Raw genomic sequence first — 19,209 nt, forward strand, 5'->3', positions numbered from 1 at the left:
ATTACCATCTTTCTAAATTCCATATATATGCATTAGTATACTGTCGTGGTGTTTTTCTTTCTGGCTTACTTCACTCTGTATAATAGGCTCCAGTTTCATCCACCTCATTAGAACTGATTCAAATGTATTCTTTTTAATGGCTGAGTAATACTCCATTGTGTATATGTACCACCGCTTTCTTATCCATTCATCTGCTGATGGGCATCTAGGCTGCTTCCATGTTCTGGCTATTATAAACAGTGCTGCGATGAACATTGGGGTACACATGTCTCTTTCCCTTCTGGTTTCCTCAGTGTGTATGCCCAGCAGTGGGATTGCTGGATCATAAGGCAGTTCTATTTCCAGTTTTTTAAGGAATCTCCACACTGTTCTCCATAGTGGTTGTACTAGTTTGCATTCCCACCAACAGTGTAAGAGAGTTCCCTTTTCTCCACACCCTCTCCAGCATTTATTGCTTGTAGACTTTTGGATCGCAGCCATTCTGACTGGCGTGAAATGGTACCTCATAGTGGTTTTGATTTGCATTTCTCTGATAATGAGTGATGTCCGACATACATCACAGCAGGATCCTCTATGACCCACCTCCCAGAATATTGGAAATAAAAGCAAAAATAAACAAATGGGACCTAATTAATCTTAAAAGCTTCTGCACAACAAAGGAAACTATTAGCAAGGTGAAAAGGCAGCCTTCAGAATGGGAGAAAATAATAGCAAATGAAGCAACTGACGAACAACTAATCTCAAAAATATATAAGCAACTCCTACAGCTCAACTCCAGAAAAATAAATGACCCAATCAAAAAATGGGCCAAAGAACTAAATAGACATTTCTCCAAAGAAGACATACAGATGGCTAACAAACACATGAAAAGACCCTTCTCTTATCTCTCTGTCCCTTGTCTTTAGTCACTGGGATCTTTGAAGTCTCTGAAACACAGCAGGCATGTGCCTGCCTCAGGGCCTTTGTATCTGCTTTGCTCCCATACTTCCCCAGACATCCTCCAAGCTTACACTCTATCTTCTTTTCATATCACTTCTTTTCAGATTGCCGAGGCATTCCCATCTAAAAAGAATCCTTCCTTAATTCTTTTCTTTGCTATTAACGCTTTCCAATGGACTGTATATTTATTTGCTCACCTTGTTTATTGTCTGTCTCCCTTGCAAGGATTTAAGCTTTGTGAAGGCAGAGGGCTTTTGTCTGTTTTGCTCACTACTGTATTCCTAGTACTTAGAACGGGAACCTGGTATACAGAAGGTGCTTGATACAAGTTTCCTGAACACTAAGTACTCTGCTTTCATGCAGGTGCCAGGGCCCCAGAGACCACCAGGAACACACCTGTCGTTCCGTGAGTTGGGTGATGACACGTGTAGCAAAGGAAGATGCACCTGTGGGAGCTGGAGTGTCTCAGTGAGAGGGGGTCAGACTGAGTTTAGGTTGAGTTGGGTGATTTGGTAGAGGGTCTGAGAAAACAGGGATTTGCTCTGGATTGGATGTGGTCAAGACACAGGGGCACTTCTATGTTGAATAAAGAACAGAAGTCATTCATTTAGCAAGAGAGGGATGTTTGATGTTCTGAGGGTAGCCCCGGGTTCCTGGTTTTATCTCTGCTTAGACACGATGAAAAAGTGGCCTTGCTTAGTCTCATTTTATTATGGTGTGAGAGTAGACACGTTTGAAGTTTGCATTCTGTGAGATTGTTTATAACTAGAAGGAGAATAACAAGGCCTAGTTGTGAGTGTTGACAACTTCTGAAATCAGCGGTGGTTAGGGGAATGCTTTTTAAAAAATGTATCACAAGCAAGTAAACTTTGGGGGAGGAAGGCGTGAGAAAGGACATAGGGATACACAGAGCAGAGAGACTTCTCTTCAGACTCTTGCATCTGTACATGACAGGCCTTGGAAAAGCCCCTGATGCTAGGAAAGATGGAAGGCAGGAGGGGAAGGGGACGACAGAGGATGAGATGGTTGGATGGCATCACCAACTCGATGGACATGAGCTTAAGCAAGCTCCAGGAGCTGGTGATGGACAGGGAAGCCTGGAGTGCTGAAGTCCATGGGTTTGCAAAGAGCTGGACATGACTGAGTGACTGAACTGAACTGAACTGATAACGGGCCTTCTTCCCCAGGGGCGGCCCTCTCCCTCCTCACCATCCTTCACAGTCAGGACAGGGTAGGCTTACTGAGATGAAGGCTGAAGCCTGCTTGATAGTAAACATTCCCCACCTTCTTGTTGCTGGTGTCACACTCTCCTCTCAGTGGATGAAGAAGGTCAGAACTGTGAAGTGAAGGTCAAAGCAGTGGCAGCTAAGCCTTCATCACTGTGACTTCCTTCTACCAGAGGAGGTTCTGAGGAGAAAACTACTTCTCTTTACTCTGTGGCTTTCCTGTACATGTCACTTTGGGATCATTTATCCAGGGCCCTTCAAAGTGCCTTCATTGAAGCTTCCCAGTTGGAGGAAAGGAGTTTGTCCTTAATACATGCTCCAAAACAAACCTAAAAAGAGAAAACTGGTTGATAAAATTTAGGGGAAGAATCCAGGTTGAACTACTCTTGCATTCCCACTCCTAATGTCCTGCCAGTTCTTCCTAAAATGTCACCACTTAGAGATTTCTTTAAAGGAGTAAAACTTCCTGGACAGATTGTGAGAGGGAGGAAGGGAAAAAAACAAGGAAGGTGTTTCTGGTGACTCATGGTTAAGTGTGGATAATTCACATATTGCTATGCTCTGACGACTAGTCAAGATACAGGTAGAACTGGGCAGTTAGGATTCTGATGGCCTGAGTGGGGTGAGGGGAAGTGGTCTAGGGAGATTCTGAAGCAAAGGGCGGGCCTGGAAAGGTTCCCCTGTGAAGGAAGGAGGGTGGGAGAAGCACACAGATAATGATTGCACAGTGCAGGGAGGGAATAGGAAAAAGTGTCTGGAGGTGCCCAGTGAGGGAGTCTCCTCTCAGCAAGCCATGGTTATTAGGAGAGTGACTGAAGGACACCAGTGCCATGACCTGCCTGTGTGGGAAGACAAACAGCAAACAGAAGACACAGGCAGTGAATTTTCCTTATTTTTTTTTGCCTGTATTCCCTTCCACCTGCACATTTTATCAGGAGGTCTGCCAGCTGACTGCCATGGAATGTGCACCTCCCATTAACTGGAATAAAAAGATGAACAATGTTCATGAACAATGAACAAAGGATAGGAGACAAGAACCACTTGGTAACTTTGTAGTAAATGAATGAAGACCATAGTGTGACAGTGATGAGGCAGCTGAGCAAAGGGGAACAATAATCAGTGGAAGGTGATGTTTTGAATAAATGCAAAAGCCAGAAGCATTCTGGGAGAACAGATTTTTTTTTCTGTATACATATGTAAACTTCACTAACATAACCTGAGAGAAAAAGTTTTTTTCTATTAATGTACTACCTTATGTGCATTCATTTTTTGTTATCCTGAGGCAAAATATAATAAAAAAATTCAAAGATAAGGGGCAGTTTTGAAGACTACAATTCTTATTGTACTCATAAAATTACACTCCCTTGAAAATATTATTCTCTTCCAACCATAATTTATGCCTTCAGTATATTTCATGTTACTAAGTAATCTCACTCATTTGTGCAGTGAAGAGGAATACAGATATTTATTCAATGAATGGGTGAGCTCTTAAAAACTGATATTTTGTGCATGTTCATTAACTTGTGCTGTGCTGTGCTTAGCTGCTCAGTCGTGTCTGATTCTTGTGACCCTATGGACCGTATCCCGCCAGTCTCCTCTGTCCATGGGGATTCTCCAGGCAAGAATGCTGGGGTGGGTTGCCATGCCCTCCTCCAGGGGATCTTCCCAACTCAGGGATCAAACCCAGGTCTCTTGCATTGCAGGCGGATTCTTTACTGTCTGAACCACCAGGGAAGCTCATTCCTTAAGACTTCTTAAATATCTTTGAATAAAGTCTTACAATTTTTGTTTACCTCAGTGTCCTAGGTCTGAGAAATCTTATGAGGTTTGGCTGGTGACACCTGGTGGTTAAAAATGATAATTACATACAACATGCAGCCCGTGGTGATCAGCTTTGCTGTGAGAAATACAAGCCACACTTTCCTTAGAAAGCATTTCTGAGTTCCTGCTTGGAAGTAACCAAAACAAAGTCTCTCTGACCTGAGCAGAAAGGCACTGTTCCATGAGCACAGTGCTGCCACCTAATATTCACACCGTGGATATCAGATTCTGAATGTTCCAAGTGTCCACTCCTGGACACAGGAATTTCTGTTATCACTGGCACCATCTTTTCGCCCCTTTGATAATCCCGAGATCTCAATTCAAAGTCTAAAGTGGGATAAATATAAGTGACCTGGCCACAGTCACATATCAGCACCCTAGCTGCAAGGAAGGCCAGCAAAGCAACCAGACATTTGGCTTATTGAATGAAATGATGAGAGATATTATAAGATTAAATAAATATTTATTCAAGACCTAAGAACAGAACCTGAGATTTGATAGATTTTCCAAAATGGTAGTGAATACTATTTTACATCTTTATTTGATCATAAGATTTTTTAAAGATTTTTAAAGATTTTTTTTTAAGGCAAGGACCACATCTTAGTCATTTTGTATTCTGGACACAGCATCTGATGCTCCATGAATGTTTGTTGAATTGCATTGCTTGCCCTTGAATAGAAACTGGGTCACTGCAATCACTTTTGTGTCTCAATTTATTTATAGGGATCTTTAAGACCTTTAAATAAAATGCACTTGGATATCAATATAAAAACTATAATAACCAGCTAATGTGATTAAGTCTTTTTCCTCAAAATTATCACTAACAGAAAATTAAATCTCTCCACAGGTCTTCCAGAGTGATATTAAAGTGGAAGATAACATTTTTATCTCATCATGAAACCATTATCTGAAGGACAGCTGAGGTTTTATGTTGTTCAAGCAATACATCTCATATCATGGCTATTCATACTTTTCATTCTGAAGTCTATCTCTTCCCTGAAACCTGCCCGACTTCCAGTTTATCAGAGAAAGCCCTTTATAGCTGCCTGGAATGCTCCAACAGATCAGTGTTTGATAAAATATAATATAAGGCTGAATTTGAAAATGTTTCAGGTGATTGGAAGTCCACTGGCCAGGGCCAGGGGGCAAAACGTTACTATATTTTATGTCAACAGGTTGGGATACTATCCATGGTATACACCCCAGGGAGTTCCCATTAACGGAGGTCTCCCCCAGAACATAAGTTTGCAGGTACATCTGGAAAAAGCCGACCAAGATATCAGGTATTACATCCCTTCTGAAGATTTCAGTGGACTTGCTGTTATAGACTGGGAATACTGGCGACCCCAGTGGGCCAGGAACTGGAACACAAAAGACATCTACAGACAGAAGTCAAGAAAGCTTATTTCTGAGACGCAAGAGAATGCATCAGCTGCTGATATTGAATATTTAGCCAAAGCAACCTTTGAAGAAAGTGCAAAAGCTTTCATGAAGGAAACCATTGAACTGGGGATTAACAGCAGACCCAAAGGCCTTTGGGGGTACTATTTATATCCCGATTGTCACAATTATAATGTTTATGGCCCAAACTATACTGGGTCCTGCCCGGAAGAAGAAGTTTTGAGGAACAATGAGCTCTCTTGGCTCTGGAACAGCAGTGCTGCTTTATATCCTTCTATTGGTGTCAGGAGATCTCTCGGAGACAGCGAGAATGTCCTGCGTTTCTCGCAATTTCGGGTGCATGAGTCTATGAGGATCTCTATCATGACATCCCGTGATCATGCCCTACCTGTGTTTGTCTACACAAGGCTGGGCTACAGAGACCAGCCTTTACTTTTTCTTTCTAAGGTAAGACGCCTCTTGCCAAAGGTAAGATATCTTCTTATTTCTGAAAGAGACAGTGCTTTGTTAATTATGTTCTTTTAAGGATTCTAGTAGTCCATTAGGAGCATAATTCCTCCTTTGAGTAGTCATCCACTCAGATCCTCCATTTATACATACTGAATTTGGATTATCTTATTTATTATTAGTCTTTCAAGGAACAAAGTATGTAGGGAAGGGGGTTAAAGTACAATGTCAATAACTACTTCTGCTCCCTGACTTTGATTGCTCTCTTGCAAAGATTATTGAAATGGTTGGGGGTGAACAGGTTGGAAAATCAGAGAGGATAGTGTCAAATGGAATAGTTTGTTCATATGTATGGAAGCAGAATTGTAGGCATTTCTGCTGCTGGCATCACCATTAAAAATCTTAAGAGAATAAAAGTATTTTCTTTTTAATGTACAATAGCAGGTTTGATAAAAGGCATAAGGGAGCCACAACAATATGAATACACTTAGAAATAGCTAAGATAGTAAATTTATGTTTTTCTTCATAAATAAAATTAAAAATAATTTTTAAGGGTATAAGGGAATTATGAATCTGCTAAAAGTAGGTAGCTGTATAGATTTATTCTTGAGTCTATGACCACAACTCATGGAAAGTTGGTAAGAGTGATATGAATTTCTGAATTCAATAATAAAGTCACTACTAGTAGATGGCTTTGTAACTCTAGGTTAAAACTTACAAATAGAAGTTTTGCTCTATTTACTCTACTCAAGTCATATATGTAGCCAAAGACCTCACACAAACTGTGTCACTTTTAAGATAGATGAAGCTAGCTAAACTTAAGTCGCTTCAGTCCTGTCCGACTCTTTTCAACCCTATGAACTGTAGCCTGCCAGGCTTCTCTGTCCATGGGATTCTCTAGGCAAAAGAATAAATTTCTCCAGGCATAAACTTTTTATGATGAGGCGGTTTGAGCCTAGTTCACCTTCACGTTTGCAGAATAGAGGTGTCTTTAGATATTGCTGTAAACTAGGGGTGGATCATTTTTCTTTTTTCTCCACCATTACGAGTTTCAATTCACCAGCATGTATTAAACTGTAAAGATGTTCTGGTATTAAGCATCCAAAGGAAGAGATTCAGTAAACACCCTAGTGAGGGCTCTATCATGACCAGTAGGTATCTGTGGAGCAGAGAGAGAGTGGAGCTTACTTCTCAGAAAGCAAAATGACACAAATCATCAGGATTTGGTAAACACTATGCCTCTGACACTGTTGATGAGATGAGTAAGGAAAAAAATTCTCTCTTGTAAACTGATCGTCATACTACCTAGAATAATCAGCAACAAGTGATTGAGAATGATAGGAAAAGTTCTAGAATTGAAAGTTGAACAACACCTTCTTATCTATGAAACTTCTTTTGCTTTTCAATGTTTGCCTCAAGCAAGTTCCTTTCTTTAGTGATAACACATTAAGTTTTGGAAGAAATAATAAACTTTAAAGGACAAAGTGTTCATTTTAAAAGATTAGATTAAACAACTGCTACATTCTGTGCATTCTGCAAGCGGATGGTAAGCTCCTTCTTGAATAACTACAGCCTCAGAGACATACTGTTCTAAGGGAATAAGGAACAACAGTTAGAGTCTCACCCCAAAACAATTTTCTTTTTGAGTCCCATGGTATCACTCTGTAAACTTTCTGGATGGCAAGCCATTTCCTCATGTTTGAAACCATCAAACCACCACTTTATTTCATCTTCCATAAAAATCTGCCCATAAATTATTACAAATCTGATATTCACTTATACCAAATTGTAAATACTAGTAATGACTTCCATTTCTGACTTTCTGAAGATATCTGAATTTTAGAATGTGTGTGTGCATGTGTACACAAATATAATTAGGATTAGAAAAACAACTTATCAATAAGTGGCAAATCTTTTATCTCTCCAGACCTCAGCACCTCACTGCTTAATCTACAAAATGGCATGATATTACCTGCCTTACCTACCTAGGAGAAACATAATGAAAAGTGAGAAAATAAAAATGAAAATATAAAGCATTAGAAAAATATATATGGTGTAGCCGCTCACTTTCTAATAAGTATCAGAGCCTTGAACTTGAAAGAGGAATATGTAAAAATGAAATTTCAGTCAGTAGCCATTATATGGGGGTTGTAAAATCCCATTTCACACAACAGATTGCCTAAACCACATATATAAATGCAATGTTGATATCACTTGAGCTGTGCTTTAAAAAAAAATAACAAAAGGGATTTTCTTGGTTATTGATTTAAAGGTGTTTTTCCCGGGAATTAATTCCCTCTGGTAACACACAAAGGAAGCTCATTAGTGATGCTCCAGCTCCCCACAGTGGGCTCCTTACATGCACTGCGGTAAAACTCGAGGGACTAAAACCCAAGTGTAAAGAATAAATCCTCTGTGTGCCCCTGCTTTCTATTTCCAAAACCTTGATTTGAGCAGAGAATCGTGGGTGGGGCATGGCAGCCCTACAACATGCTGGGACCTGAAAGATGTGTTGCTATTACGATGCTGTTCAGTTACTTCTCCTTTCGTGTGACATCACTCATGTGGCCCGGCTCTCAGGTGGTCCCAATTTACTCCTAGAGGCATCTTACTTGTGACTTCAACCACTGAGTTGTCCTTGGTTTTCTGGTCCCCTAAACATGGCTGTTACGTGATTATTCAGCACCCTGCTCTCCACTAGGTGACAGTGAGCTAATTTGGTCACTGAGAGGGTATGGCCTAAATATCTACCAATGACTCCTTACCTCCAGTTAACATGCTAGAAGACTTTCCATTTTGAATCCTTCCCAATAAACTCTCTTTGATAATGACTCAATGACACATTGGAAAGAAACCAACATTTCCTCCTAATATCAGCCTCAAAATGGGTAGCTTTTACCACGAACATCTGTAGTTCCCTAGTTACTGCATATGGGTCAACAACATATAAAGAATAGTAAATTCTGTGTCTCTCCCCTCCCTCTGATGACAAAGCCTTAAACTAAAGGAATTCATGGACAATTTCTTGTTTCCAGTTCAGCATGCAAGAAGCTTGAAAGTTGCCACTTGGCCCTAATAAATAAAAGGCTAAACAAATTGAAAAAAAAAATCAGCTCTTCTTAGAATAATAAGAGAAGTATGGACACACAGGGAAAATTGCTGCCTTCAAATTTGGAGAGACAGACAGGTAAATACAGAGAAACCCAGCTTACCAGATCAGAAACCCTTAAGCAGAAACCTCTGTGGGAACCAGTGACAGAGTATGGAAAGCTGAACTATAATTAGGAAACTGCTGGTGGCTCAGCAGCAACAAGACTGAGAGATTAAAAACTCCAGGGGCACCCAGCCATGGGGACTGGGGGAGCACACTTTCACCTGCAGGAGCTCACTAGGTCCTCCAGTGAATATTGGAAAAACCCTCCCCTCATGTATCTAATAGGTGAAGGAGAAAAGGAAGCATTTTGAGTATTCCAGAGCATTCTGTTCTTCTGCACAAGGTCCACTCCCAGGAGAAACTGTTTAACCACAGCCAAATTGCTGAGGTTTTACCAGAACCTAACTGATCTGCAGAAAAGGAAATACTCAACTCCATCTGATTTTAGATTTCCACTTGGAAGAAGGAACATACCCATCTCTAGCCCCATCTAGCCAGCCTGTCCCATCTAACAGGGAGTGGGGGCAAAAACTGAGAAGCAGTTGTGAAGTCCAGAGGCAAAACCTCACTAAGACTGAGATCTAATCATAGGACTGTAAAGTCTTTCATTATGCCCACACCTTACTGGCATATTACTAAAGGTCTACTTATAGCAGCTACTCTTGACTCAGAGGGTAAAGAATCCACCTGCAGTCAGGAGACCTGGATTTGATTCCTGGATTGAGAAGATCCCCTGGAGAAGGAAATGGCAACCCACTTGAGTATTCTTGCCTGGAGAACCCACATGGACAGAGGAGCCTGGCGGGCTACAGTCCATGGTGTCCCAAAGAATCAGACAAAACTGAATGATTAACACTTTCACTTTTACCTAGTATGAGCTCTCTACTTATGGAGAAAAATCAAATCATATCTAGCTATCAAAGAAACAATTACAAGACACAGGAAAGGGCAAAAACACAACTTGCAGAGACAGAGCAAACACCAGAGCTTGACTCAGATACAGCGGGGATGTTGGAATTATCAGACCAGGAATTTAAAACAATTATGATTAATATGCTAAGGGCTCTAATGGATGAAGCAGAACGAATGCAAAAACAGACAACATAAGCTACATAAGAGAGATGGAAGTTCCAAGAAAGAAGCAAAAAGAAATGCTAGCAATCAAAAACACTGTAACAGAAAGGAAGGATATCTTTGACGGCTTTATTATTAGACTAGACACAGCTGAAGAAAGAATCTCTGGCCTTGGAGATATCTCAGTAGAAGCCTCCAAAACTGAAAAAGCAGAGAGAGCAAAGACAGAAAAAAAAAAAAAAAAAAAGAAACACAACAGAACAGAATATCTAAGAACTGTGAGAGAGCTAAGGTGTAACATACACATTACAGGAAATCATGGGAGACTGTTAGGGGATTTTGCCCCTCTAATCATGATATGTGACTATGACATCTCTATATTCAGGAAAGTTTCAAAGTGAGTGGAGGGAGAAGCTCTGCTCCTTTAGGTCTTTGTTAAAAGAAGCAATGGACCTGGACCCAGCAGAGTCCTCATTCTGGGCTCTGCATCACTTACTCCTCCTCTTTCCAATATTTCTCAAATCATAGATAATTCTCAAAACCATTTCACTTACACTATCTCATTTGAACCTCACAAAAACTCCTCCCCTTCCTGTCATGTCATCTCTGATCTGTTCAGCAGACATTGTGGTCCTGGGAAATGGAAAGAGATGTGCACCTGAAAACAAATTAAACCAAAATTACCAGAAAATTGCCCAGGAAAAAAATTTTTTTTGAAAACTGAGATTGTAAAATCTTTCATTTGGTGGACTATAAAAGTGCAGGTAAGGAGACATCTCTCTCAGCTATTGATATTAATATAAAATGCCTAAGATAAAACACCATTTAAAAGTTCTGCTTTTAATTTCTACGGATTGCCCAATTATATTTCTAGCACATAACTGATGGAAATTAATCCTTGAAGTAGAAGGTTAATGCTTAGCATTCAGAAGAATGAGAGAATATATTATAACATAGCAAACTTATTTAGAAAATCAACTGCAAAAACTTAATTTAGGAAGCCAACTGTACACACTCAAGTTTTAATTTCCCTCCGAAATTACCTAGATTCATATTAATCTTTAAACACTAAAACAGTAATCCTTTAGGATTACAAAACCAAAACTCTCTCTGCTGAAATTTTGTTTTAATCTATCTTAACCATATTGAGAAAAATCCCAGTGGCCTTACCTTGACTGGATGAATCATAAATAAATCCGTTAATCAGGTACAAATAATTAAATACAAATAATTTCAGGGACCAAATATAAGCGCCAGATCAAATCAGATCCTGCGGATCTATAACACTGTGTTCCTTTGCCTAGACAGGGAATCTAAATGACACAAAACCCCTCCAATAGAAAAGAAAAAAGAAAAAAAAAAAAAAAAAAAAACCCAACTCTCCCCACCCTCCACCCCAGGCCACTGCAGAAGCAAAGTTTTCAGGAGAGTTGCAAACTGAAAAGGGAACTTGGCTGAGATGACTGCAAGGCATTCCTCACATTTAGAGAAGGAAAACTTTGGATTCTGTTTCCAGGTCATATACTTATTGTTGATTTGTGTGTGTATGGCCTGGTCAACTTTGATGGAAAGTACTAGTTGCTCAGTTGTATTCAAGTCTTTGAGACCCCATGTGCTGTAGCTCTCCAGGTTCCTCTGTTCATGTAACTTGATTAAACAACTTTTAATGGCTATTTACATTTACATGTAATGGATTGTTTGTTTTGGATTTACATGTCTTAAAAATAATATCCTGTTTGGCAAAATATGTTTTAAAAACATATGTTTAATATGTTTTCTGTATGATTATAGAGTATAATTTCTGAGCCCTGGTTCACTTATTTATAACATTTGCATTACTCTAAGAAGTTGGAGAATAGGGTCATCCTATTTTATTGAATTTAGCTTCCAATCCTAATTCCTGGCATGTTGTTTTATATTTAAATGAATAATGAACTCTACTGTCTTCAATCTAGCAAGATCTAATCAGTACTATTGGAGAAAGTGCTGCCTTGGGAGCTGCGGGCATTGTTATTTGGGGAGACATGAATTTGACTTCATCTAAGGTAAGATAGTACCTTAGGGGTGTAGTTACTATTATTTAAATTCTTGCTCTGTCCTCCAATAAAACTTTAATCAGATCTCTCAGGTCTCCCATAGTAAACCTGTTTTATGATTAAAGTCCAATTTAGCACCTGATATATAGAAGGTGCAATAAAGGGGAAATTTTGCTAAGATATTAATCATAATACTGACCATTGTTGAATACTTACTATATGGAAAGTTATGACCAACCTCGATTGCATATTCAAAAGCAGAGATATTACTTTCCCAACAAAGGTCCATCTAGTCAAGGCTATGGTTTTTCCAGTAGTCATGTATGGATGTGAGAGTTGGACTGTGAAGAAAGCTGAGTGCCAAAGAATTGATTCTTTTGAACTGTAGTGTTTGAGAATTCTCTTGAGAGTCCCTTGGACTGCAAGAAGATCCAACCAGTCCATTCTAAAGGAGACTCGTCCCAGGTGTTCATTGGAAGGACTGATGCTGAGGCTGAAAGTCCAATACTTTGGCCACCTCATGCGAAAAGTTGACTCACTGGAAAAGACCCTGATGTTGGGAGGGATTGGCGGCAGGAGGAGAAGGGGACAACAGAGGATGAGATGGCTGGATGGCATCACCGACTCAATGCACATGAGTTTGGGTGAACTCCAGGAGTTGGTGATGGACAGGGAGGCCTGGCATGATGCAATTCATGGGGTTGCAAAGAGTGGGACACGACTGAGCAACTGAACTGAACTGAACTGAGGATTGTACTAAGTGCTTTTTTGTTTTGGATTTGCTCACTAATCATAAAACCCTAATGAGGTAGGGACTAGCATCCTCATTTATAGATGAGGAAATGGAAGGAAATCTAACTATAAGAGCTACTTAGGCTTGCTAACGGTGAAGCTGCCACTAACCACAAATGGTACAACTCTGGAGCCCTTACGTTTAGCCGTTATATAAAATGTGTGATAGCGTATTTTGAAAAATGGAATCAGATAGTAATTTTTAACATCTACACTGAACCTATTTTTCTTCTTTGGAGAAATTAGCTGAAAATTAATAGTATTTAAAGTAAGGTGTATGTTTTTTTTCAAATTTCTTCCAGCTCAAATACTATCTACTCTGTCTCTCTAGTTTTCTCCAGTCCACAGTAATTGCAATCTCTTCTGTATTTCCAAATGCTGTCTGTTCATATCTCTATAGTGTAATACATTTTGCTTTGAATTATACTATTTGTTTCCTCAATGATTTTATTAAATTGAATTTTTGCAAGTTCATGGTGATTTGATATTTTTTAAATTTCACATGCTCAAGTTGTTGCTCCTAAGATGCTGCTCATGAAACTATTTGTGACGATATAAAGTTTAAGTCTCCTCTGTCCACCTATGAGAATTAGGTAGACACTGAGAGGATCAGTATCTGACTCTCCAGCTGTGATATTTCCCCTCCAGTCCATGTGGTTCCTGAAAAGATGGTCATCAGGAAGCTGGGTGCACAACCAGGTGGCCTCCATTTGGAACACACAATAGGAAGAATGCACAAATGACCCGGTCAGCCTTATAGGCATCCCTGTCTTTGAACTGTGCAGAGGTGGCTTGATCCCAGGGCGTTAGATATTAGAGCATAACTAACAGGAAAATCCAGAAGGCTCAGGTTGACAGTCAACAATAATTTGGTAGAACAGGAGGATTCAGGTTCTAACACAACGCTGAAAGGTACACACACCTGAATGGTGGCTAGAAGACAGAAATCTGGCATGATTTCTAAATTTCGGCTTGTTCCTCTTTTTTTCACACTGATTAACTTGGGATCTAGGAGGAAGAAGAAACAAGGATGTAAATTGTAAGAAGGCATGGTCACATATGCTGATGCTGGGGCCCATTTTCAAGCTCAGTTAGCCTACCGTAACCTGATCTCCATCTCCTGTCATGACCATCTCTCACATTTTCAGGTCTGGGTCCCCTGTGATACAGCACCTGAGCCTAAAACTTCACAGGCAGGAACCAAGCCATTAAGTTTCAATCCAGTTCAACGAGCTGCCTTGTGGGTCTAGATGCACCCACCCTACCAGTACTAGAAAAAACACTAAATCCCATTTGTTTCTACATTTCTAGGGCAACTGTACAAAGGTGAAGCAGTTTGTGAGTTCTGATTTAGGGAGCTACATAGTCAATGTAACCAGAGCCGCTGAGGTGTGCAGCCTTCATGTCTGCAGGAATAACGGGAGATGCATAAGGAAGGTATGGAAAAGGCCTGATTACCTTCACCTGAACCCTGCGAATTACCACATAGAGGCCTCTGAGGATGGAGAATTTACTGTGAAAGGCAGAGCATCTGATACAGACCTGGCAGTGCTGGTGGAGAGATTCTCCTGTCATTGTTATCAGGGATACCAAGGGGCTGACTGCAGGGAAATGAAGACGGCTGATGGCTGCTCTGGGCCTTCCTCTTTTTCGGGCTCACTACTCACACTGTGTCTGCTGGTTTCCACAGGTTGTCAGAGCCGTCAGTGGTGAGATAATTGAGCTTAAAGGGAATTGTTTGGTCTCTAGAGTCATCACTTAGGGAAGAGATGAAACTTGTGACAGTTTTTTTCTCACATGAAATCCATTGAGAGGCACTATACGTAGACATGTGTGTCACTTGATATAAACAGGAAACATTGCATTCTTTGGCTCCAATTTGGCTAAGAAGCCAGACCCAGGAGTAAAATCAATGCACTCTTCTTCCTTACTGGAATGTTTAAGCTGTATTTAACCTAGAACTAATATATTTTAGTCTTCACATGAATATAAATACATAAAAGTGTACATATAAATACTAAATTATTGAGTTCAAAGACTGGTTTTCCAGCTAGCAATTTACTTAAGTGTATATTACTAAGCAATTATCTGCTTTAACAAATGGGGTCACCTCAGGGTGTGACCTGGTCATCTGGTCCATTGAAGAGGATCAAATGCAGAATTCCCATTCAAGCCTATGTTCAAACTTCTTCTGGCTTCTTCTCCTTGCCCGGGGTCAGTGAATGCAGAACCAGTGACTGATGTTAACTTCTCAGAAGGGCACGGGAACTGAGGCAAGGGGAGCTGTAGTCAACTTCCTGTGAAGATATCTATTCCATTGTGGTGCCTCTCTCACCCACCATGAGTCCCTCCCTCATAGACGCTGGTCATGTAGATACAGTGGAAGACTTCAGGATAGTATTCATGCTTGCCTAGGCTGACATTGCTCTAGATGTAGAAACTGGAGCCATGCTAGTAACCCAAAATCATTAATAAAAAATATTTTAGTAAACAACATTTAAGGGACCCAGAAGTGCAGTTGTGAAGGGATCCTACTAAGAAATATTCAATATTTTGGCCCTCATATGTAAGTTTAGAGTAGTGATTTTTGAATCAGTTTAATTTTGATTTGAATCACTGTTTCACTATCCTTCTGGCCTTGTAACTCTGGGCAGGTTACTCATAGTCCTTTTTCATCTGAAATTTGTTAATATAATTCCTAACTCAGTGAATTGTTCTGAAGAATAAGTGGGATAACACATCCCATGCATACTTCAGCTATTAATACATGTTGCTGATCTTCAGTTATCTTTCTTGATCACCAAAGTAATGGAAACACATAGGAAAAAGCAGAGTCTTGGGCAATTTTGTCTTTCTGATGTTATGTTCTATATATAATCACTTATGCATGTGTTCTCTTGAAAGGCCTGTTTCAGTTGATAGGATTTCCTTTTAGGAGATGATCTACTTGGAAGGTAAACTCAAGAAGGTATGATGCTATTATAGAAGGCGTGAGAGTTGATTCACCATTCGCCTCTGCCTCTGTTGTCTTTCTGTGAAAGATGATACAGGTGTGCCCTTTTCAACTCTGTGTCCCTGCTTGTCAGGGGTTACTGACATTGTGACACTGTGAAGGTCTAATTTCTAAATGTAAAATACAATCAAATCAAAATAAAAAATTTTATAATACCACTAAAGACAGGTAGCATCATGTAGGTTAACTTTTTAAAATTTTTCATTTTGTAATTTTCATATCAAAGACATGAAACCTTATAGAAAATTTGTAACTAAAAGAAATGATGGAAATCACCAATAATCACTATAATATATACTGGTAACTTTTGGTATATTTCCTTCTAACCTTTCTTCTAAAAATGCTTTTTTAAACATGATTGTAAATAAAAATACATGCATACCTTTGCATCTTGTGTTTTTCATTTATCTATACATTACAGTTTTCATGCTAATTCATAGTCTTAATAAATATTATTTAAATTATTTTAAGGTCATATCTGGACATAGCAATTTTCCTTAAATTTTGATTTTTAAATATCAAACATTTACTATTTATTCCTTTCATCACTTCATGGCAAATAGATGGGGAAACAATGGAAACAGTGACAGACTTTATTTTCTTGGGCTCCAAAATCACTGCAGATGGTGACTGCAGCCATAACATTAAAAGATGCTTGCTCCTTGGAAGAAAAGTTATGACAAACCTAGACAGCATATTAAAAAGCAGAGACATTACTTTGTCAACAAAGGTCCGTCTAGTCAAAGCTGTGATTTTTTCAGTAGTCATGCATGGATGTGAGAGTTGGATTATAAAGAAAGCTGAGCACTGAAGAATTGATGTTTTTGAACTGTGGTTTTTGGAAAAGACTCCTGAGAGTCCCCTGGACTGTCAATCCTAAAGGAAATCAATCCTGAATATTCAATGGAAAGACTGAAGCTGAAGCTCCAATACTTTGGCCACCTGATGCAAAGAACAGACTCATTAGAAAAGACCCTGATGCTGGGAAAGATTGAAGGCAGGAGGAGAAGGGGACGACAGAGGATGAGATGGTTGGATGGCATTACTGACTCAATGGACATGAGTCTGAGCAATCTCTGGGAATTGGTGAAGGACAGGGAGCCCTGGCGTGCTGCAGTCCATGGGGTTGCAGAGTCGGACAGGACTGAGCAACTATACAATAACATCAACCCCTCATTAGAGAAGACAATTTCTGTATCATCTTTCTAATTCATTCATTCACTCACCTATTAATTAATTTGGACATTAATCAACATATTAAACATTACTTCTCATCAGGCTTTGAAATATATCCTGAACAAAACAAAAGGCCTTGCCTTCATAGAGCTCATAGTCTTTCTGGGAAGACAGACTTTCAATGCACAAAAAAGCAGTTTGCATCAGATGTTAGATCTATGGGAAAAATAGAACAGAGTTGGGGAGGGTGGATATTCATATGTTGGGTGGCTTTGAGCAGATAATGTTTGAATGATAGAGAGTTGGCTGTGGGGATATTTGGGGGAGGGTATTGCAGGCAAATGTATCAGAAGTGCACATTTGGGAGTGGGCCTGGTATGTTCAGGCAGAGCCTAGAGTGCACTGTGGTGGAATACTTCCCTTTACCATCAGTTTCCCCTATCATTTTCTGGTCTTTAGCATTCATTACCATCTGACATAGTACAGGTTATACATATTTGCTTATTTTCTGTCTTCTCTTACTAGAATGTAAACTAGGAAAATGAGGATTACATTTTGTTCACTGCCAGAACACTGCTTGGTACAGTACCTGGCACACAGTAGGTGCCCAATAAGTACTTGAGTGAATGAATAAATGAGTGTTTCAGAAACCTGAATCAGTGGAAGTTATGTTACAGATTTTTAAAAAAAATTCTGCACATTGATAGTTACCGCAAATCATTCTCCAGCGTCGTTCTCTTCTTATCCTAGTGCATGAGCCTCTGAAATCACATAGTTCAACTCCCCTGTGAAGAGCTGAGGCCTGAAGAGAATAAATCACTCAGCAAAGTCAAAGAGCCAGTTTGCAAAAGAGAGCAATATGAAATCTGAGTTGCCACATTTTCTCTTCACCATAATTCTTATTGCAACACAATCCAAATATATCCATTCAGCTTTTGACCATCAACTTAATATGTGTTTACTAATTTGGGCTGTGACTACTGATTATGTTGTCAGTCTCCAGATCTCCCAGCTGCAGATGGTCTGTTTAATTTGGCTCAATGCTCCTGGACAGGAAGTCCACCTTTAAAAGCTGCTTAATGATGGCCACAGCTTCTTGGGACTGTCCTAACTTCCCTTTATGGAAACAGCAAGGTGTTCAGGCTCTCTGATCTTCAGTGTTCTCCTTGACAGAAGGAAGATGATAATGGTATCCTTTCCCCTTTTATATAGTTTTGATCATATCAAGTAGATAAAATACTTAGCATAATACCTGGCACATAGAAATCCCCTACCAAATGTATTGCCAAGCACTTTCAACAGTACAGTGGGATAGCATTCAGCTTAAAAAGGAATGAGGAAGCTCTCTATCTGCTAATGTCAAAGAAGTCTAAAATACAAGTGTTTTGTTTAGGTTTTATTTTGACTTCTCTCTGATCATATTGAGGGAGACTCAATCTTACCCATGTCCAATTACATTTTAGAAAGAATTCCCAGAGATAGTTAAACTAATCTGAAGTTTCTTAAGCATCTTTTGGGGATGCAACTCTAAAATACACAAATATAAAAGCCATAAGTGACTGGCCAACTAAGTTCAAGGACATAATAATCTCATTAAGAAAAGAGAACCAGAAGAAAACATTACCAAGCCATGTACATCAAATATAAAGTGATATATAGAGCTATCAATTTTTAAGCTATTTGCTTATTCTAAATGTTGAGCAGCAGCTCTATTGTTATTATAACTTAAAATTACAGAATAAAATCTAATACTGGGAAAATAGTTTGTCAAAGTGAATGCTCATATTAATATTATCCCTTTCGTTTCTATCAGAGGACTAAATATATAAAAAGTTACTTCTTCCTTTGTCTTTATTACTAATCTTAAGAACTTGGAAAATGTTTAATGTTACTGAATGTTCGTTTATGAACTTGACACTTTGTTCCTCTCTGCGAGCCCAAGAACCATCAATTTTTCATTTCAAATACCACTTTTATTGTGCAAACTTAGAACAGGGTACTCTGTTCTGTGTCTGGAAAGTAGAAGTCTTAGGTCATTATTGAGACTAGTTACTGCATTTTAAAATATACTTATTTATTTATTCCCCTGGGTCAGGTCTTAGCTGTGACACATTGGATCTTCGCTGCAGA

At 39.4% G+C, this 19,209-nt stretch overlaps 1 protein-coding gene and 1 long non-coding RNA gene across 2 annotated transcripts in view; one reads left to right on the forward strand and one right to left on the reverse strand.

Moving 5' to 3' along the window:
* Window positions 1–4,871: 4,871 nt before the first annotated feature.
* Window positions 4,872–14,735, forward strand: LOC109557586 (hyaluronidase 4). Its single transcript, XM_019959015.2, has 3 exons — window positions 4,872–5,834; window positions 12,018–12,107; window positions 14,202–14,735. Exons 1-3 carry the CDS (start codon window positions 4,881–4,883, stop codon window positions 14,601–14,603), a joined length of 1,446 nt encoding a protein of 481 aa, XP_019814574.2. The 5' UTR covers window positions 4,872–4,880; the 3' UTR covers window positions 14,604–14,735.
* LOC139182754 (uncharacterized) overlaps window positions 8,888–19,209 on the reverse strand; it is a 47,207-nt gene continuing 36,885 nt past the window's right edge. Inside the window, exons 2-3 of the long non-coding RNA XR_011566297.1 lie at window positions 17,791–17,881; window positions 8,888–13,898 (exon numbers count right to left, since the gene is read on the reverse strand). This is a non-coding gene — a long non-coding RNA (uncharacterized lncRNA). The remainder of the gene's footprint in view (window positions 13,899–17,790; window positions 17,882–19,209) is intronic.

Source organism: Bos indicus, chromosome 4 (assembly GCF_029378745.1).
Source record: "Bos indicus isolate NIAB-ARS_2022 breed Sahiwal x Tharparkar chromosome 4, NIAB-ARS_B.indTharparkar_mat_pri_1.0, whole genome shotgun sequence".
NCBI lineage: Eukaryota > Metazoa > Chordata > Mammalia > Artiodactyla > Bovidae > Bos > Bos indicus.

Excerpts from the sequence above, each read along its gene's own strand:
- LOC109557586 (XM_019959015.2), top strand. The coding sequence starts at position 4,881 with ATGAAACCATTATCTGAAGGACAGCTGAGGTTTTATGTTGTTCAAGCA. Across the intron at positions 5,835-12,017 it reads CTTTACTTTTTCTTTCTAAG|CAAGATCTAATCAGTACTAT; the intron begins GTAAGACGCCTC and ends TCTTCAATCTAG. Across the intron at positions 12,108-14,201 it reads TGAATTTGACTTCATCTAAG|GGCAACTGTACAAAGGTGAA; the intron begins GTAAGATAGTAC and ends CTACATTTCTAG.